At 42.8% G+C, this 19,054-nt stretch overlaps 3 protein-coding genes across 3 annotated transcripts in view; 2 read left to right on the forward strand and 1 right to left on the reverse strand.

The window, feature by feature from the left end:
• Positions 1-6,375, reverse strand: part of shroom4 (shroom family member 4) — a 30,087-nt gene extending 23,712 nt beyond the window's left edge. Inside the window, exon 1 of the mRNA XM_058625041.1 lies at positions 6,111-6,375. Within this exon, the coding sequence (XP_058481024.1) occupies positions 6,111-6,233 (123 nt within the window). The 5' untranslated portion in view covers positions 6,234-6,375. The remainder of the gene's footprint in view (positions 1-6,110) is intronic.
• Positions 6,376-9,059: 2,684 nt separating this feature from the next.
• bmp15 (bone morphogenetic protein 15) lies at positions 9,060-11,408 on the forward strand. The gene is made up of 2 exons (XM_058625543.1): positions 9,060-9,499; positions 9,896-11,408. Exons 1-2 carry the CDS (start codon positions 9,157-9,159, stop codon positions 10,942-10,944), a joined length of 1,392 nt encoding a protein of 463 aa, XP_058481526.1. The 5' UTR covers positions 9,060-9,156; the 3' UTR covers positions 10,945-11,408.
• Positions 11,409-16,525: 5,117 nt separating this feature from the next.
• Positions 16,526-18,578, forward strand: leap2 (liver-expressed antimicrobial peptide 2). Its single transcript, XM_058624936.1, has 3 exons — positions 16,526-16,751; positions 17,069-17,244; positions 17,503-18,578. The coding sequence occupies exons 1-3, from the start codon at positions 16,674-16,676 to the stop codon at positions 17,555-17,557; spliced, it is 309 nt and encodes a 102-aa protein (XP_058480919.1). The 5' UTR covers positions 16,526-16,673; the 3' UTR covers positions 17,558-18,578.
• Positions 18,579-19,054: the final 476 nt, after the last annotated feature.

Raw genomic sequence — 19,054 nt, forward strand, 5'->3', positions numbered from 1 at the left:
ATCACAGAGGGAGGAGGGGAAAAGAAAAATCACAGACACACACACACACACACAAATCTGCAGCAGCTACACGTGTGTGTGTGTGTTGTGTGTTTGTGTGTTTGTCCTCAAACGACCTCTGATCATAGAAACGTGGCCACCTGTGTGTGAATCAGGTGACGACGATGAAGATGAAGAAGAAGAAGAAGAACAGACGAGGTGTGCCGCCCACAGCGTTTGATTGACAGGTGATGTTTTGGGGAAGTCCAGAGCAGAAATCCCGCTCCTTCGAAACACCGCGACCTCAATCTCCAGCGATTACGCCGATAATCCTGGTTTAATCTGAGAAAACAAGAGACGCGTCTCGGGCCGAGAGAGCCGAGCCACATCAAAGCGGCACTACCCACAATGCTTAGCGGCACCCACCAGGCTGTCAGACCTTAACCCACGGCCCTCAAAGGGTCTATACATCATTACACACACACACACACACACACACTAGAGCTGCACAACTAACCATGAAAAAGCAATATTCAAACACTTGTTTTGTGTGTGTGTGTGTGTGTGTGTGTGTGTGTGTGTGTGTGTGTGTGTGTGCGTGTGTGTGTGTGTGTGTGTTTCTGCAGCAGTATGGAAGTCATTAGATCCGGTGACCTGCACTGACAATAGTAAAGGTTAAAGGTCAGCGGCCTGGTGAGAGCAGAGATGAACTGAACTGATCCATCAATGTCTGTGTGTGTGTGTGTGTGTGTGTGTGTGTGTGCGCGCATGCGTGAGGTGCGTGTGTGTGTGTGAGTGCGTGTGTGCGTGCGTGTGTGAAACATTAACTCGTTCACTGAACTAAACTTGTCACAGTTTAAAACCCAACAGCTCTCACAGATTTTACTAATACTCAGATCCTTCATGACTTCACCTGACGAGTGAGTGAATGAGTGAGTGAGTGAGTGAGTGAGTGAGTGAGTGAGTGAGTGATGCAGGAGTAAGATGGCGGTTAAAACCATGTTTCCAGCCGACGACGAGTGAAGATGCAGTAAACAAAGAGAAGCTTGTTTCACTTCAGACCAAAAACTGTGTGTGTGTGTGTGTGTGTGTGTGTATTTATATTTTTGTGAGGACATGTTGTAACTTTAACCTTAACCATGTTCCTCAGAAATGAGGTTCTGGTCTCCATGAGGACTACTGGTCCTGACAAGGTCAAACACCCAACACTGTCTTTTAAATATGTCCATAAAACACACACTGCAAACATAACAGTGCTGTGTGTGTTTAAGTGTCAATATACTGATGTACTCACACACACACACACACAGAGGGAGGGTGTTATTATAGTGTGTGTGTGTGTGTGTGTGTGTGTGTGTCCAGACGTATTCCTAAAAGAAACAGCTAAAGGCTCCATAGATCACAGATAGAGACATTCCAGCCCCACCCCAACACACACACACACACACACACACACACACACACGCCCCTCACCTCTCCACAGCCCCTACATGTATTTGTCTCACAAAATGTCAAACACTGTGACAAACTCTGGTCTTTGTGTCTCGACCTTGTCTCACTTCCACGTCCGACATCCTCTCAAACCACCACGTCTGATATTTCAGCTCATATCACCGCAATTAAATCTGCGCAAATTCACAATTCAGCTTCTTAAATGTGAATATTTTCTACTTTATGTGATTTTTCAGCTTCTTAAATGTGAATATTTTCTAGTTTCTGTGATTTTTCAGCTTCTTAAACGTGAATATTTTCTAGTTTCTGTGATTTTCAGCTTCTTAAATGTGAATATTTTCTAGTTTCTGTGATTTTCAGCAAAAACAAAAGACATTTGACCGAGCAAACAATGAACTGATGATGACAATCATCAGTTACAGGCTTAATAAAGTGAAAATATTCAGGTTTTGACTGAAATAATAAAAAAAAACATTCAATCCAATCAGACAGAGGAAACTATTCATCAATATAATCTCCTGATGGAGACTGTAGGAGAGTTTCCCACAGCTCCACTTTCACTTTTCACACTCAGAAGAAAACGACACATATTCACACGTGACTTCATGTTTCTGGTTTTCCTGCTTCATTAACAACGAGATTTGATCAAAACTCGTGTAGAAAATCGTGAAAAACGTGAAAACGCTGGTTTGTTTCAGTCTCTCATCAATATGCACTTTTGTGTACGAGGCTCGACATGTGTTTTTACTTTACTGTGAGGACAGTCAGAGACACACACACACACACACACACACACACACACACAGTAGAGACAATAGCATCTCTATCTGATGGCATCCTCAGCGACCCCCCGCAGAGCAGAATGCTACTGGAGGCTACCTTTACAGGAATGCACACACACACACACACACACACACACACACACACACACATACATACCTTCAACCACATGTGAAAACATTCTTTGGTAAGATTGTGGTTCCTGTGTTATTGTGTCACTGTGTTCTCTTGTGTTACCTTGGTCTTGTGTTACTGTGTTACTGTGTTCTTGAGTTACTGTGTGTTCTCTTGTGTCACTGTGTTCTTGTGTCACTGTGTTCTCTTGTGTTACTGTGTCACTGTGTTCTTGTGTCACTGTGTTCTCTTGTGTTATTGTGTTCTTGTGTTACTGTGTCACTGTGTTCTCTTGTGTTACTGTGTTCTCTTGTGTTATTGTGTTCTTGTGTTACTGTGTTCTTGTGTTACTGTGTCACTGTGTTCTCTTGTGTTACTGTGTCACTGTGTTCTCTTGTGTTATTGTGTTCTTGTGTTATTGTGTTACTGTGTTCTTGTGTTATTGTGTTATTGTGTTGTTGTGTTGTTGTGTTCTCTTGTGTCACTGTGTTCTCTTGTGTTACTGTGTTACTGTGTTATTGTGTTCTTGTGTTACTGTGTTACTGTGTTCTTGTGTTCTAGTGTGACTGTGTTATTGATACGTCGACACAATCAAGCCGATTGATGCAAAACTGTAGATCAGTTAAAAAACACTTAACAATCTTAAAAACGTGGGCTAATCAGCAACAATTACAAGGTAAATGTCTAAAATCTCAGTATTCACACGCACGCACACACACACACACAGACACGCACACACACACAGAGGTGATTTGTTATGCTTCTGGAGGAATGTTGACCAAATGGCTTAAATCCGTCTGCTGTCTCAGAAAAGCCCCTCCCCCTCCAGTAGTGGACACACACGCACACACACACAGTCACATGAACGTCCTGGAGGTGAAACAATCACACACCACGTTACAAAAAAACAGCCGAGTCACTGTAACAAACTTCACTGTGTTTAAACCTGATCTTTGTGATTTCACTCTTTAATGAGTGAGTGAATGTCATACATATATATATATATATATATATATATATATATATATATATATATATATATGTTAGAAAGATGAATGGATGAATAGATGAAAGAATCATCTTCATATTTAAACGCCAGTCCTGACTCTGTGTAACGGGATTATTGCGTCATAATCTGGTGTGAACTCTGTGTAGCGGTGCGATATCTTTAGGCCCTGCTGCATAATGCTCTTATTGTTATTGATATTATTGTTGTTATTATTATTATTATTATTATTCTGAGTGTAGTGGTTAAAGTGACACATGGATATGTGACGTCATAACCGGGGAAAACGTGCGTCGTCGTCGTCAGAGTGCCGTCACGGGAAGACGCACAAGAACCGAACCGAACCATGAACATGACGAACTGTAGAGGAGTTAAAAAGACTTAAGACTATAAAACACTACATACAATACTAAACACGCGGCTTAATCTCCAACAGTTTTCCAACAGGGAAATGTCCAGAACCTCGATGTTTAACAGCGGAGTCTGGTGTATTTAGGCGAGCTGCTGTTTCACACTTTACAATCACACATGTTAAACAATCAAACATTTTACCACACACACACACACACACACACACTTTACCTCCTCCCTGAGCTCCAGACTTTTCTTTTTTTCTCTTTCCTTCAAGGACTTTTCACTTAATCATTAAACACTTTTCTGCACCGCCTTTGTGTGTGTGTGTGTGTGTGTGTGTGTGTGTGTGTGTGTGTGTGTGTGTGTGTGTGTGTGTGTGTGTGTGTGTGTGTGTGTCTTAACTGGCCACTGGACACAAAACAGCCATCGACCACGGTTTGATTTTTATCTCCTTTAGCAGTCTCAGTCACATTTTCCCAGGGGCTGTGAGTGTGTGTGTGTGTGTCTGTGTGTGTGTATGTGTGTGTGTGTGCGTGGGTGTGTGTGTGTGTGTCTGTGTGTGTTTCCAGATGACTGCTCCAGTCTTTTCCATTCCCTGCTGTGGTGTGTGGTGAATATGGAAGCATCGCTGCCAACATTTACACCACCGCTGCTGCAACTGTTCAACACCAGTGGCCGAGAGACACAGAGAGACAGAGACACAGAGAGACAAAGAGACAAAGAGACAGAGAGACAGAGAGCCACGCAGACGGACAGACAGACACAGAGAGAGAGAGGCTGCACGTTTGTCGGCCTACTTACGCACTGGACTGCACACACACACACACACATGGACCACCCCCAGCCGAACACACACACACACCAATAATTACTTGCAGTAATTCAAAGACACTCTCCTTATTTCCAGGCACTCACCGCCTGCAGCATGAAGCCGTGAGAAGCAGCGCAGAGGAAACACCCCCCCCCCCCCCCCCACCACCACCACCTTTCCATCACACAGGACGAGGTCACGTTCAAATCTATAAGCACACACTAAATCTCACAGAAAGCCCCGGAGCGTTTGCCACCTCACAGTGACACTTAACACGGGGGGGGGGGGCACGAGGGTCTGTGGTTCCCCTCCTGGAGGATCCTCACAGACCCTGACGCGGCAGCACCTCAGTCCGTCAACACCTCTGACGTCCAGGCCAACGCAGCGACAGGAAGACGAACGGAGGCTCCCTCAGGTTTGGGGATTCCTCAGGGAACCTCTTTGGGAACCCTGTGAGAACCTCTCTGTGAGAACCCTCTGACCTCCAGACTTCATCAGATCACACAAACCCTCACCCTCTCATTCATACGACCAGCTCCAGATATTTACTCTCTCGCTGTAGACGGTGCTATTTTATTAAGAGGAGGAGGAAGAGGAGTGACTTTATCAGATGAAGCGTTTAAACCAAGCGTCGAGGAAGAAAACAGAATCACATGTTCACGATGAAGCAGTTTGATAAACAAACTAGTTTAACTAGTAACTGCACTGATTTAACTACTTTAAAATTGTCAGACTTCATATCAAAGTTATAAGAAGATTGTCTTGTCAAACCAAAATAACATAACATAACAATAATAATAATAATGATGATAAGATATTTTTAGTTACATCACATGTATTTTAAATAAACATACTTTTTACATAGTTAAGTAAAGTTGGGTAAGTTTGTGTTATTATGAGAAGTTTAACTTATTGTAAGTCACAACCCATCTGTTCTATTTTAACTCAATTTAGTGACTATTTTCATTTAAACTTACTTTGGTGATGATGCTCTCAGTCTCCAGTCCTTTTTGTTAACTTACTTTAGTTAAGTTTATCACTTTAGTTTAGTTAAGTTTTCCCTTATACTATTAAAGTTAATCTTACTTTGGTGAAAATAAACAGCTCCAGTACTGGTTTACTTGTTTGGTTAAGTTCAGTTTTCACTTTATATCAAAGTTAATCTTACTTTGGTGAAGATAAACAGCTCCAGTACTGGTTTACTTGTTTGGTTAAGTTCAGTTTTCACTTTATATCAAAGTTAATCTTACTTTTGTGAAGATAAACAGCTTCAGTACTAGTTTACTTGTTTGGTTAAGTTCAGTTTTCACTTTATATCAAAGTCAATCTTACTTTGGTGAAGATAAACAGCTCCAGTGCTGGTTTACTTGTTTGGTTAAGTTCAGTTTTCACTTTATATCAAAGTTAATCTTACTTTTGTGAAGATAAACAGCTCCAGTACTGGTTTACTTGTTTGGTTAAGTTCAGTTTTCACTTTATATCAAAGTTAATCTTACTTTGGTGAAGATAAACAGCTCCAGTACTGGTTTACTTGTTTTGGTTAAGCTTTAGTTTAGTTCAGTTTTCCCTCTATGCTAGTTAATGAAATGGTTAAAGGTTATAAGTTAATCTTACTTTGGTGATGATGAGCGGTTCTCCGTGCTCCAGTCCTCCTTTCAGCGTGAACCCCCAGGGCGCGCCCCCGCTCAACTGGACCTGAATGTGGTGGAAGGACACGAGCTGCTCCACGGTCTCCATCCTGTCCCTCCGCCCCGGTGTCCGCGGCCCCTCTTCCCGCCTTCTGTCCGTCTTTGTGTCGGCGCGGTAGCCGGCGGTAGCTCGGTGGTTGCTAAGTTAGCGGCGCCGGTGGCGGAGCCTCGGCTTCTCCATCACCGCTACAACGACAACAACGAGCGGACGGATGGATGGAAGTGTGGAGGAGGGAGGGAGAGGGGGAGGGAACGAAGTCAAGGTAACGCCGACATGTCGGCTCACATTTCCGGTTATAATGTTGTACCGTCGACAAGAGGAAGACATTGACATGTTTGACGGTTTTAATCTCACTCTGTTTTTTCTTTCAGAATTCCCCCGTTTGTCTTTTTTTATTCATGTAAGAATAAATTCGGTTTTTGCCCCAAAAGCGAAGGTTTGTCGCTTTTATTTTGAAGACTGAATCGCGTGTTTCCGGTCGCTTCATTGCTAGCTTGACATGGCCACAAACTTTTGGAAAACTTTTCCCAGCGCGAGGCAAGCACACCCCGCCCACTATTCGAACGACGGGATTTGATTGACAGAGAGCTGAGCCAATAGCAGAGAGGGCTTGGATGTAAGCGACCAATGAGAGGCGCGGAGGGAGGAGCTAGAAAGTCAACGACGTCAGGAAGTTCATGCCAGCGTCAGATCACATTTATACTTTATTTAAATGAATTAACTATGATTTATAAAGTATTTTTTACATTATTCATCGAATTCAAAGTAAGATAAACTTATATTTTTCGTTATAGGTGATTAAAATTAAAAATGTTAAAAATAAAAGACAATAATGTGATTTCTGTGATGATTATTTACTAAATACTGACATTTCTGTGACTTTGTTGCTCTTCTTTTTATTTACAGGCGCCTGAAGTTTGGGAAGTTGTGGTCTGTCATTTGTAAAAGAAAAGCTGGTTCAGAACCAGAACCAGAACACAACAAAACAACAACATTAATGCCATGTTGTTTCTGCTGATGTGGACGTTAAAAGTGTCGACTCATGCGTTCACAAACATCACGCATCATTGCTGTGGTAAGACGTGGTGAAGTGAAGTCAAATCAAAGTTCTGAGGTTCAGTCTCCAACAACAACACTCACTGTCACGTCGCGCTCATTTATAAAAACCTCCTCATTTAAACGTTACATAAGACTCACTTACAGTCATTTTCTCCTTCACTGATAATCAGCTGTGGAAACAGAGTTTGTTTGACTTCTGAGTCAAGTTTTTTGGGCAATTGTGGTCAAAATAAAGACCACAACTGTATACCAGCAGAAACACAAGAAGAAAACAGGATTCTAGCTGCTTAATTAAAGACTTGGTTAATAGAATCTACGTCAGTTTATGTCCATGACGTCTCACTCTCCCACACCAAACCCCATAGAGAAAATCAGTGATTTTAACATCACAGCACACAGGAGTTGTTGATCCACTGCTGCCTCCATTACTAAGTTCAAATGTCTGATTTTGTCAAATTCGGCATCAAAAATCCTTTGTTCAGATTTACCTCAGACACACAAAGTGACCACACGAGGCAGCAGTGGACCAGCAGCTCCTGTGTCCCGACAAGCTAAAATCACTGATTTTCTCTATGGGGTTTGGTGTGGGAGAGTGAGTGGTTTACAAACTTCAGTTTCCTGTTGGAAAAGTCTGTCTCACAGTGAGATAAAGACGTGAACATGTGACGCAGATGACGTCTTTTATCAAGTGGCTAAAATCTGCTTTTTTAGACATGGTTTCTGTGCTTTAAATGACACGTGTTTTCCCACACTCCCGCTGCAGAGATCAGAATGGCAGATAATCACTGTTGTGGAATGCTATCACACTGCAGCACCACTTAAATTCCATGTTTGTGTGTGTGTGTGTGTGTGTGTGTGTGTTTGCATGTGTCACAGAAAGAACACATAAAGATGAATCAGAATGAAAGAGAGACAGGGGGACAGATGTGAACATGTCCAGACGTCCCTCTCCCCTCACATTGTTTAGGTCAGATCTGATCTGATCCGTCTCTGACACAAACATCTGGTTCAGTGGTTTTCATGAGAGACTGGGGTTTGAAAATGTGAATGTGAAAAAAGAAAAGAAAAGTGGTTTCTGCCACATGTTTTCTTTCATTTCTTTCTACTTTTGCAGGTTTTTTTCATCTCAGGTTGAAACCTTTTTTCTTCCCTGTGAAGAAGAAATGATTTAAAATACACAAATGAACCTCAATCATGAACGAGCATGGAATGTTTTATATATAAAAATAAATAAATAAAAACTTCAGTTTAAATAACAAAGTGATGAAAGTCAAAACATTAAAAACAGAAGAGATTTTAACTGGCAGCTGCTTACCAGCAGGGAGCAGCATTGTAGCTGCAAATACTCTGGATGTGGCCACGTTCTGCCACCAGGAGGCTCCACTGTGCTTCCCTGAACAATATGAGACACAAGAACAGTAAAGGTGACATGTTTTATTTATTTTAAAATAATAATAAATACATAGATCTGTAAAAAAATTAAATAAAATAGAGGAATGTGACAAACAATTTAATTCAAATGTTCTCTGAAGAAATTGATGACCTGAAAACATGGTTTTTATATTTTATTTGCTTAATACTTCAGGAATTTAAGTATTATTTGAGCTCAGTTAAGAATAACTCATACCATCTTCATCATCTTCATCATCTTCATTATCATCACCATTTTCATCATCATCACCATCATTATCATCATCACCATATTCATCATCATCTTCATCATCACCATCATCTTCATCATTTTTTACGCACCAATCAGGTGAGCGGTTGTTGGCTGTGGTGGGCGTGTTGACGCTGCGGTAGGCGTGTCCCGCCGGTGGCAGGTGTTAATTGTGCTCAGGTTGTTGGTGTCGAACAGGAAGTTGATGGTCACGCGGTCAGAGTTCAGGATGAAGGTTCGCGGTGAACATCAATGAAAAGTCTGTGCTGCACAAACATGAGGTCAGCGCGCGCCAGTCTCCTCCACCTCTGCTCCTTCACCTTCATCCTGCTCTCCTCCCCTTCTTCTTCTTCTTCTTCATCCACCTCTTCTTCACCAAACACCCGGCGCGCTCACGAACGCAGCTCCAGGTACGGGGGGGCGCACGCGCACAGCGCGGACCAGAACGTGCAGTTTATGCTGAGTCTGTACCGGAGCGCGGCGGAACCGGACGGCAGACCCAAACAGCACCGGAAGTTCGGCTCCAACACGGTTCGACTGCTCAGACCCACGACGTCCAATTTACATCATGTACCTGCAGCTGCTACGTCATCAGGTGAGACACGCGCGCGCGCACCCTTACACACACGCTTCATCAGTTTCAAAATAAATAATAATAAGAAACTTTTCAATCATTGCTGATCAATAATAATCAATACTTTCATCATCAATTCATTTATGATTGTTTAGTTTAGTTTAGTTGTTTTTGATAATCGTCAGATTATAATCAATCAGATTATAATCATCAGATTATAATCTGATCCAGTGAAAATTAACAACTGTCCTTTTTAAACACATGTAGAAAATCATAAATATTTTCACCAACACAGTGATTTATGTTGAAGAGCCACAAGGGGGCGCTGCATCTTTTCCACTCAGTCAGAACTTGATGGAGACATTTTTTCACAATAAAGTTTGTTGTTTTGACCTTTGACCTGTTTGTTTGTTTCAGATCATCTCTACACCTTCACTGTTCACTACAACCTGGACACTCTTCCTTCAGAACAGCTGATCAGAGCGTCTTTCGTCCACCTGCGCTCTGCCTCCTCCTCCTCCTCCTCCTCCCAGGCCCCAGGTCCTCCTCCATCACCTTCATCACCTCCCAGTTCTGGTCCTGGTCCTGGTCCTGGTCCTCGCTGCAGGGCTCAGATCACATCTCTGGGAGCAGAGAGTCTGGTGACGCTGGAGCCTGAGGAGCAGTGGACGGAGACCGACATCACCGCTCATGTGAGTGGACACGTCCTTCAGAGCGAGGACGGTCACCTGACCCTCACCGCTCAGTACTGGTGCACAGAACCTGAGCTCCATCAGCAGAACAGCTCCTCCTGGTGGCGGGGGCGGGACAGTGTTGGAGGACAGAGGAGAGGAGAACCTCACGTGGACGTCCCGTCTCTGCTCCTGTACGTGGAGGAGAAAAGGGCGGGGCAGGACTGGATGGAGGAGCTGTTAGGAGCTGAGGGTTTAAACGCCATGAGGAGAATCAGACCGTGGAACCCGCTGGTCCGCCGTCCACCCCGCGGCGGCCACCGCCGCCGCCGTCGCTCCAAAGACTCTCCAGAGCTGAAGGATCCTTCACTGGACGTTCTGAAAAACGCTCCCACGTCCTCGTCCTCCTTCTCCACCTCCTCCTCCGCCTCCATCGTGTCCAGCGTCCCCGCCTACAAACGTAAACCCAACGCGGCGGCGAAGAGTCGCTGCAAGCTGCACTCGTTCCGTCTGTCGTTTGACGAGCTCGGCTGGGGCCACTACTTCATCGCTCCGCCCGTCTACAACCCGCGCTTCTGTCAGGGCGACTGTCCGCGCGTCCTGCACTACGGTTACCACGCCCCCAACCACGCCATCATCCAGACGGTCATCAGCGACCTGGGCCTGGGCGACGTGCCGCCGCCGTCCTGCGTGCCGTACCGGTACATGCCCATGAGCGTGCTGGTGGTCCACAAGAAGAAGGTGGAGTACAGGGAGCTGGAGGACATGGTGGCCGAGTCCTGCACCTGCCGCTGACCCCGCTGTGAGGGGGCGGGGCTTAGGCGGAGACTGAAGGGGCGGGGCTTGTTCCTGTTAAAGCACTTTACTGATTTAACTCCAAAACTGTTGAATTTTTTGTGTCAAATTGTCACAAAGTTTTTCCACAAAGTTAAACAGGATTTTTGTTTTTTTTAAGACGCGACAGTAAAATCACACACACATTCAAACATTTTAAAGAAAACAACAAAATCACCTAACTATTATTTTTTTTGTCGATTTATTCGTCCATTTTTTAAAAAATAACAAAAAGAAAACAAATCTGGTAAAAAAAAAACTAAAAAAAACTAAAAACTCCTGAATATTTGTGGATGAAATTAGTCGACTTTTATTGAACAAAGTTTCTGTCGACTGTTGATGTTTCTGTAAAAACAGTGATGATGATGATGATGATGATGATGACGTTTGTACATATTTATATATGATGATGAAGAGGAGGACTGTGACGAAGGTCAGAGAAAACGCAATAGAATGCAATTTTTATTAAGATATGGAAATGAATAATAAAATAAATGCATGTTTTCAAAAGTCTACTATGATGCTTCTCTTTATTCAGGGATTTCATGAACCTTCATGTGATCAGTGTGACCTTTGACCTCTGAACTATTTGATTTAAAAAAAAAAAGTCGATCACTGAAAGAGCAAACCCGGGCTTTAGGTCAGGTTTAGAGTTAGTGTCAGGATTTAGGTCAGGTTTAGACTTAGTTTCAGGATTTAGGTCTGGTTCAGGTCGGGTTTAGAGTTAGTGTCAGGGTTTAGGTCTGGTTTAGACTTAGTTTCAGGATTTAGGTCTGGTTCAGGTCGGGTTTAGAGTTAGTGTCAGGGTTTAGGTCTGGTTTAGAGTTCGTTTCAGGATTTAGGTCAGGTTAAGAGTTGGTGTCAGGGTTTAGGTCAGGTTTAGAGTTAGTGTCAGGATTAAGGTCAGGTTTAGACTTAGTTTCAGGGTTTAGGTTTGGTTCAGGTCAGGTTTAGAGTTAATGTCAGGAGTTAGTGTCAGGGTTTGGGTCTGGTTTAGAGTTAGTGTCAGGGTTTGGGTCTGGTTTAGAGTTAGTGTCAGGGTTTGGGTCTGGTTTAGAGTTAGTTTCAGGGTTTGGGTCTGGTTTAGAGTTAGTGTCAGGGTTTAGGTCTGGATTAGAGTTAGTGTCAGGGTTTGGGTCTGGTTTAGAGTTAGTGTCAGGGTTTAGGTCTGGTTTAGAGTCAGTGTCAGGGTTTAGGTCTGGTTTAGAGTCAGTGTCAGGGTTTGGGCCTGGTTTAGAGTTAGTTTCAGGGTTTAGGTCTGGTTTAGAGTCAGTGTCAGGGTTTGGGCCTGGTTTAGAGTTAGTTTCAGGGTTTAGGTCTGGTTTAGAGTCAGTGTCAAGGTTTAGGTCTGGTTTAGAGTTAGTGTCAGGGTCAGCTGTGTTCAGAGTGGTCAGATCAGCAGACACTAAAGTGTCGTCATGTTCAACTGCAGCCAAATCAAACTGAAGAGAACAGTCAACAAAACATCTGAGGTAACGGTCAGTGAACGCACCGCCATCATACTGAGAAAAAAACCCACATGAATCCATAAATAAACCCGAGCTGAAACAGAAACTAAACATGTCACTGACCACACACACACACAGATGATGTAACAACCTTAACATTTGACGATGGAAGGGTCTTTATTTGTGTCTTTGTGGTCAACATTTGTGTGTTTACAGTCAATTTCTAGGTGTTTATTGTCATTTTTCACGTCTTTAAATCATTTCTTATGTCCTTCATATGGAAAATTGCTTGGCTGCTGTGATGATGAAAGGTTATCAGGGACATTTTGATCAATAGCAACTAAATAAATCACCTACCTCAGCTTTATCCTGGTCACAGTCGGGGCAGGGGGCGTGTCTTCTTCATCTCTGCTGAAAAAAAAGGAAAATAAAATGTCTCTTCCTGTTTGGGGTTCAGCTCCAATTGTTCATTTACAAACTTGTCACAGGAAGTGACTCTGATAAAAGTGACATTTTAATGTCTTTGTTGAGGGAAAGAAAAGAGTTCCTCTGATTCCAGTCATGAGATAAGAGATAAGCTGCCAACAAATGAACTATCACCACTTCACTATCAGAGAAGAGCTGGCAGCGACTCAAGGCCTGTGCTTGTTCTGTGAAAACGTTCAGTGAGTCCACACGAGGACCCGTGCTGGTCAGACCAGGTCACGTCTGCAGAACCGGATTTTTTTCATTTTTACTTTATAACCATCGACGTTTAAAGTCCAGACTTTGTTCCTTCTACGCGCTGAAGGACACGTGCACCTGCAGAGACAATTCAACTATAAACAGACACTTAATAATAATAAATATTAATAATATAATAAATCATCCTCAATCATGATTTTAGTTCATATGAGAAAAATACAGCAGCACCATCATCAGCAAAGATAGAAGATGTTCCTGGAATCATGAAATCATATCTGGATTTTATATTTTATGGTTTTAATCCTGAGAAAGAACAGATTAGATGATCCAGACCAGTCCTGTCCTGACCTGACCTGACCAGACCAGACCAGACCAGACCAGACCAGGCCAGACCAGTTCTGTCCAGACCAGTCCTGAGCAGACCAGACCAGACCAGACCAGACAAGACCAGACCAGACCAGTACTGTCCATACCAGTCCTGACCAGACCAGACCAGAACAGACCAGTCCTGTCCAGACCAGTCCTGACCAGACCAGACCAGGACAACAAACTTCACCTTTAATCAAACCATTCCAGGGATTTGGGATCTCACAGAAACTCGCGTGATTTAACGTGACTTCAGAATATAAACAGACTAGTCGTTCACAGCTGCTGTGATTGTGACGTTTATGATTCTAAACAAAAGTACGAAATATCCCTTTTCCCTGTCGACTCGCTGTCATTGGTTATTTCAGGGCTTCTGTTCCCGCCCCCAATCACCGTTCAGACGTAAATATCCTGTCACATGTTTGATATTTATGGTCTGTTAATCCCTCACATCTGAAAACACTCACCATGGTCAGAAGAACTAGGTCAGGGCCGAAATCTGGTCCTAGTGTGGGGGCGGGGCTTAAGGAGCACAGGCATCCTATACACCAGGGGGAGGGGCCTTACAAGACACAGGTGAAAATCAAGACACAGGTGAATCATATCAGGGCGGAGCTAACGATGCCAAGAGCGGGAAAACTGAAGGAAACGTGAACATCATGTTTTCATGAGTTTCTCTCTGAGACCGTGTTTTACAGTGTGAGCAGTGGTGCTCTTCTGGGATTTGCTGAGTCATGCCTGGCCACGACTCATGACGCAGATGTTCAGGGTTCCTGTCAGTCTCGTGTTTCCTCTGGAGACTCTGCGACTCGTCATTAATCAGCGACTTTACAGGAATCCCAGTGTGTGTGTGTGTGTGTGTGTGTGTGTGAAAGCTCCTGGATTAAATCAGATGTTCTTCCTCTCCTGGTTCTGAACATACTTTTGTCCTGAGTCTCAGGATTTGATAAAAACAACTCTGTCTTTTCCAGGTTTTCCCTTACTCGCTCTGGAAAAGTGATGACTCAGCATCTTCAGTGTAGCTGTGGTGTGAGAGCGGAGTTCAAATATGAACAGAAAAATACTCAAACCTGTAGTTTAATGACAAAATGTCAACCATTCACTGGTTGACATTTTGTCATTAAACTGATTTTAATCTGAAAATCATGGTGCATGTTTTTGTTTGTTCTGCTCAGGTTCACATTAAAAGCGGTTATTTATGAAAACTTTGCCTTTCTCTGTGTTTTGTTTGCTCTTCTTTGTGTTTTCATGGGGACAAACTTATTCTTTTAAAAAACAGATGAGGAAAAAACATCAGTTTTCTGAAATGTGGACGGGGGTTTGAAGAAAACACTGCTGCTGTTTTAGTTTTTGAAGAGAACAGAAGTGTGTTTTAATGTGGACGGAGGTTTGAAGAAAACACTGCTGCTGTTTTAGTTTTTGAAGAGAACAGAAGTGTGTTTTAATGTGGACGGAGGTTCGAAGAAAACACTGCTGCTGTTTTAGTTTTTGAATAGAACAGAAGTGTGTTTTAATGTGGACGGAGGTTCGAAGAAAACACTGCTGCTGTTTTAGTTTTTGAAGAGAACAGAAGTGTGTTTTAATGTGGACGGAGGTTTGAAGAAAACACTGCTGCTGTTTTAGTTTTTGAAGAGAACAGAAGTGTGTTTTAATGTGGACGGAGGTTTGAAGAAAACACTGCTGCTGTTTTAGTTTTTGAAGAGAACCGAAGTGTGTTTTAATGTGGACGGAGGTTTGAAGAAAACACTGCTGCTGTTTTAGTTTTTGAAGAGAACAGAAGTGTGTTTTAATGTGGACGGAGGTTTGAAGAAAACACTGCTGCTGTTTTAGTTTTTGAAGAGAACAGAAGTGTGTTTTAATGTGGACGGAGGTTTGAAGAAAACACTGCTGCTGTTTTAGTTTTTGAAGAGAACAGAAGTGTGTTTTAATGTGGACGAGGTTCGAAGAAAACACTGCTGCTGTTTTAGTTTTTGAAGAGAACAGAAGTGTGTTTTAATGTGGACGGAGGTTCGAAGAAAACACTGCTGCTGTTTTAGTTTTTGAAGAGAACAGAAGTGTGTTTTAATGTGGACGGAGGTTCGAAGAAAACACTGCTGCTGTTTTAGTTTTTGAAGAGAACAGAAGTGTGTTTTAATGTGGACGGAGGTTCGAAGAAAACACTGCTGCTGTTTTAGTTTTTGAAGAGAACAGAAGTGTGTTTTAATGTGGACGAGGTTCGAAGAAAACACTGCTGCTGTTTTAGTTTTTGAAGAGAACAGAAGGGTGTTTTAATGTGGACGGAGGTTTGAAGAAAACACTGCAGTTAAAATCATTCACTTCCTGAACAGTTAATGAACATAAACCTCTTCACCTTTGACTCAATAACCCAGTGAACTAGTTATAAAAGTTAACCCGTGATGACTCACGTGTGTAATCAGGAAAATGCCACGACCCTTTGACCTTTGAGTGAAGATTAGGAGATGACTGATATTGACCTTAAACAAAGACCGACCTCAGGACTGGACTTGGTACTTTATCTTTAGACTAAAACTGAGCAGAAAACTGCACTGCTATTATTGTGTGATTATTGTGTGAATATTGTGTTATTGTTGTGTTAAATGTGTGATGAGCACGTACTCACACACCGAGGTCACGTGCTGCTCTGTATGTACCTGCTTATGTAACCAACACTCGCTCAGCTCTGTGTGTGTGTGTTGTATATCTTAGTGAGGACGCGTCTAAGCCCCTTAACTTAACCCTTACCCTAAACTCAATTCTAACCCTTAAACCAGGTCTTAACCCTGAAAAAGACCTTGTAAAATTGTGAGGACGAGACAAAATGTCCTCACTCGTAAAACTGTATGATTTATACCAAAGACACACACACACACACACACACACACACACTGAGAAAGAGAGAGAGTATTGTGTCATCCTGTCACTCTCCGTCTCTCCTCCCTCTCTCTCTCTCCCTCTCTCTCTCTCTCTTATATAAAGTGGAGCTCAGTCGTTTCTGCTGGTCCCACAGTTTGCTGAGTCAGCCTTGACTTCAGGAGTCGTTCAGGAGTCGTCCAGGAGAAGCTGAGCTGATCTCCACGCTGTCTTCTGAAGGACCTGGAGGACCTGGAGGACCTGGAGGAGCATCAGCAGCAGCAGCAGCAGCAGCAGGAGGTCACTGAGAAGAAGAACAGCTGTCCACAGAGAGTGGAGACGATGCAGCGGAGACGTGTCTTCAGTCAGGGAGCAGCAGCAGTGACTCTTTGTGTCCTGCTGTTCATGGCGACTCAGCAGGTGAGCGACCTGGACCTGACACAGAGGTCAACACAGAGGTCAACACAAACCACCGTCTCTGATAATCAATTCATAAATGAGTCGTTTATGATGGTGAAGAGGAAAAAGAACTTAAACTATGAGGAGATGAACTGGTTAAAAAGTAAAAGTTAAACATTGAAGAACAAGTTTTCACAACCTGGAAAGTTTCCAGGTCGATCGATACAGACTTTTATTGATCGACCCGGACTGAAAAATGTTTACTGAGAAAAAAGAGAAGCTGTTTTTCCACAGAAAAGAAAATCTATTGTGTGTGTGTGTGTGTGTGTGTGTCACAGGTGTGTGCAGCTCCGCCCCCTCAGGTGAGGTCCAGCTCGGCCCACAGTCCAGACGGACGCGGTGTCCCCGCGGTGAGGAGAGTGGCTCGCATGACTCCACTGTGGAGAATCATGAACAGTAAACCGTTCGGAGCTTATTGTCAAAACAACTATGAGTGTTCTACAGGAATCTGCAGGTGAATGTGACACACACACACACACACACGCACAGACACACACACACGAGAATCATTGTAAATAAAAGTTTACTTTTGTATAAAATGTGTGTAAATGATTGTTGTGGTGATTTTTTTCACCTTCATTCGTGTGTTTAGTCAAATCTGAGTTAAATCTGTTCACATCAAGTTCAAATATAATATAGTTGCTGTTTCAGCGTCAGTGATGAACTCCGTCTGTTTGTGTGTCTGTTTGTGTGTCTGTTTGTGTGTCTTCAGAGGTGGACACTGCTCCAACAGCCCGCGCTCGCTGTCTGAAATCATCAACGACTGAACGGACGTTAGCTAACGAACAACGAGAAAAACATCAACAGGAAGTGCACGGACGTAGAAACTCTCCACCAGATTATAATAATGTCCACCAGATTATTATAATCTGGTGGAGAGTTTCTACACAGTGCTGCCCCCCACTGGTGTCTGTGGACACGTCGACACGCAACCATTTAATACGTGAAATACCAAAAAGTGATGAGCTAGTTTAGCTGTGGCGCTAACGTTAGCCTCGGGTGTGACACAGCTTTTTTTTTACGATTTCTGAGGCGAGTGAAACATAAACAGGGAGAGGAATTCAAAATACATTTGTGTTTCCTTTCAGATTATTTTTAAATCCCGTTCTAATCTCAAAGTGTAAACAGAGAAGAACAAACTGACCCTGAACCTTTTTCCAGGAAAGATACGACAAAGTCTGACGCCTGCGGGAGATTAGCTACAAGGTTTTATTATCCACAGCCTGATATGAAGAGAATTATTATTATTATTATCATTATTATTATCATTGTTATTAGCTACTGTTTTCACAGCTGTTGTTGCTGAAAAATCACCGAAACGAGAAAATGTTCACATTTAAGAAGCAGAAAAAAATGATGTCATGAGATGACGTTTCTGTGGTTAAAAAGAAACGAGGACATAATTCACGAGAAGTGATTTCTGTGATGTTTTATTTAGTATTTTTTCACTTTAAATGTTTGTTTTGTGTCGGTGGAAGTTTCAGAATAATCCCTCACTGACTGGAGTCATGTTTCAGCAGAAGTTTGTGCTTTTTAATCTGCACACATTCTTTTATTTTGCACATCAGAGTTCTCACACACACACACACACACACACACACTCTGCTCGTCCTTCTCTCTGCACTCAACATGTTTGACTGATGTTTGAGGACATTTGCACTTTTTAAACCCAAATTATCTTTGTACTGTGTCCCAGTGTCCACTTGATGGACTGTGTCCCAGTGTCCACTCGATGAACCTGTGTTAGAGGTCAGAGCTGCAGGAAGTGGAATAAAAGCATTTCAACCAAAAACAAACATGTCTGTGATTTATGGTTTTAATCATTTCTGTGTGTGTGAATGTGTGTGTGTGACTGAACCTGAGTGCCGAGTCATCTCGATCACTTGGTACAAATCTGCTGAGTCAATCCAGACCAAACCAGACTAAACCTGAGCCAAGTGTCCAGACCAAACCAGACTAAACCTGAGCCAAGTCTGCAGACAAAACCAGACTAAACTTGAGTCAAGTCTCCAGACCAAACCAGACTAAACCTGAGCCACCTCAGAGAAATTAATCCTTTAGAACTCGTCTGTGTGCATTTTGGCGCCATCTACTGGACGTTTCCACCTGTTCACACACAGAATACAGCATTAATTCTTTTTTTATAAAACTTGAATGTAAAATGTAAACGTATTATATTTTCAGGTTTAAAAATCATTTAAAAAGAATAAACATCTATAAAACAGACAGTTATCACATCCCATCCATCCATAAATGACTGTGGA

Source organism: Solea solea, chromosome 3 (genome assembly GCF_958295425.1).
Source record: "Solea solea chromosome 3, fSolSol10.1, whole genome shotgun sequence".
NCBI classification, from domain to species: domain Eukaryota; kingdom Metazoa; phylum Chordata; class Actinopteri; order Pleuronectiformes; family Soleidae; genus Solea; species Solea solea.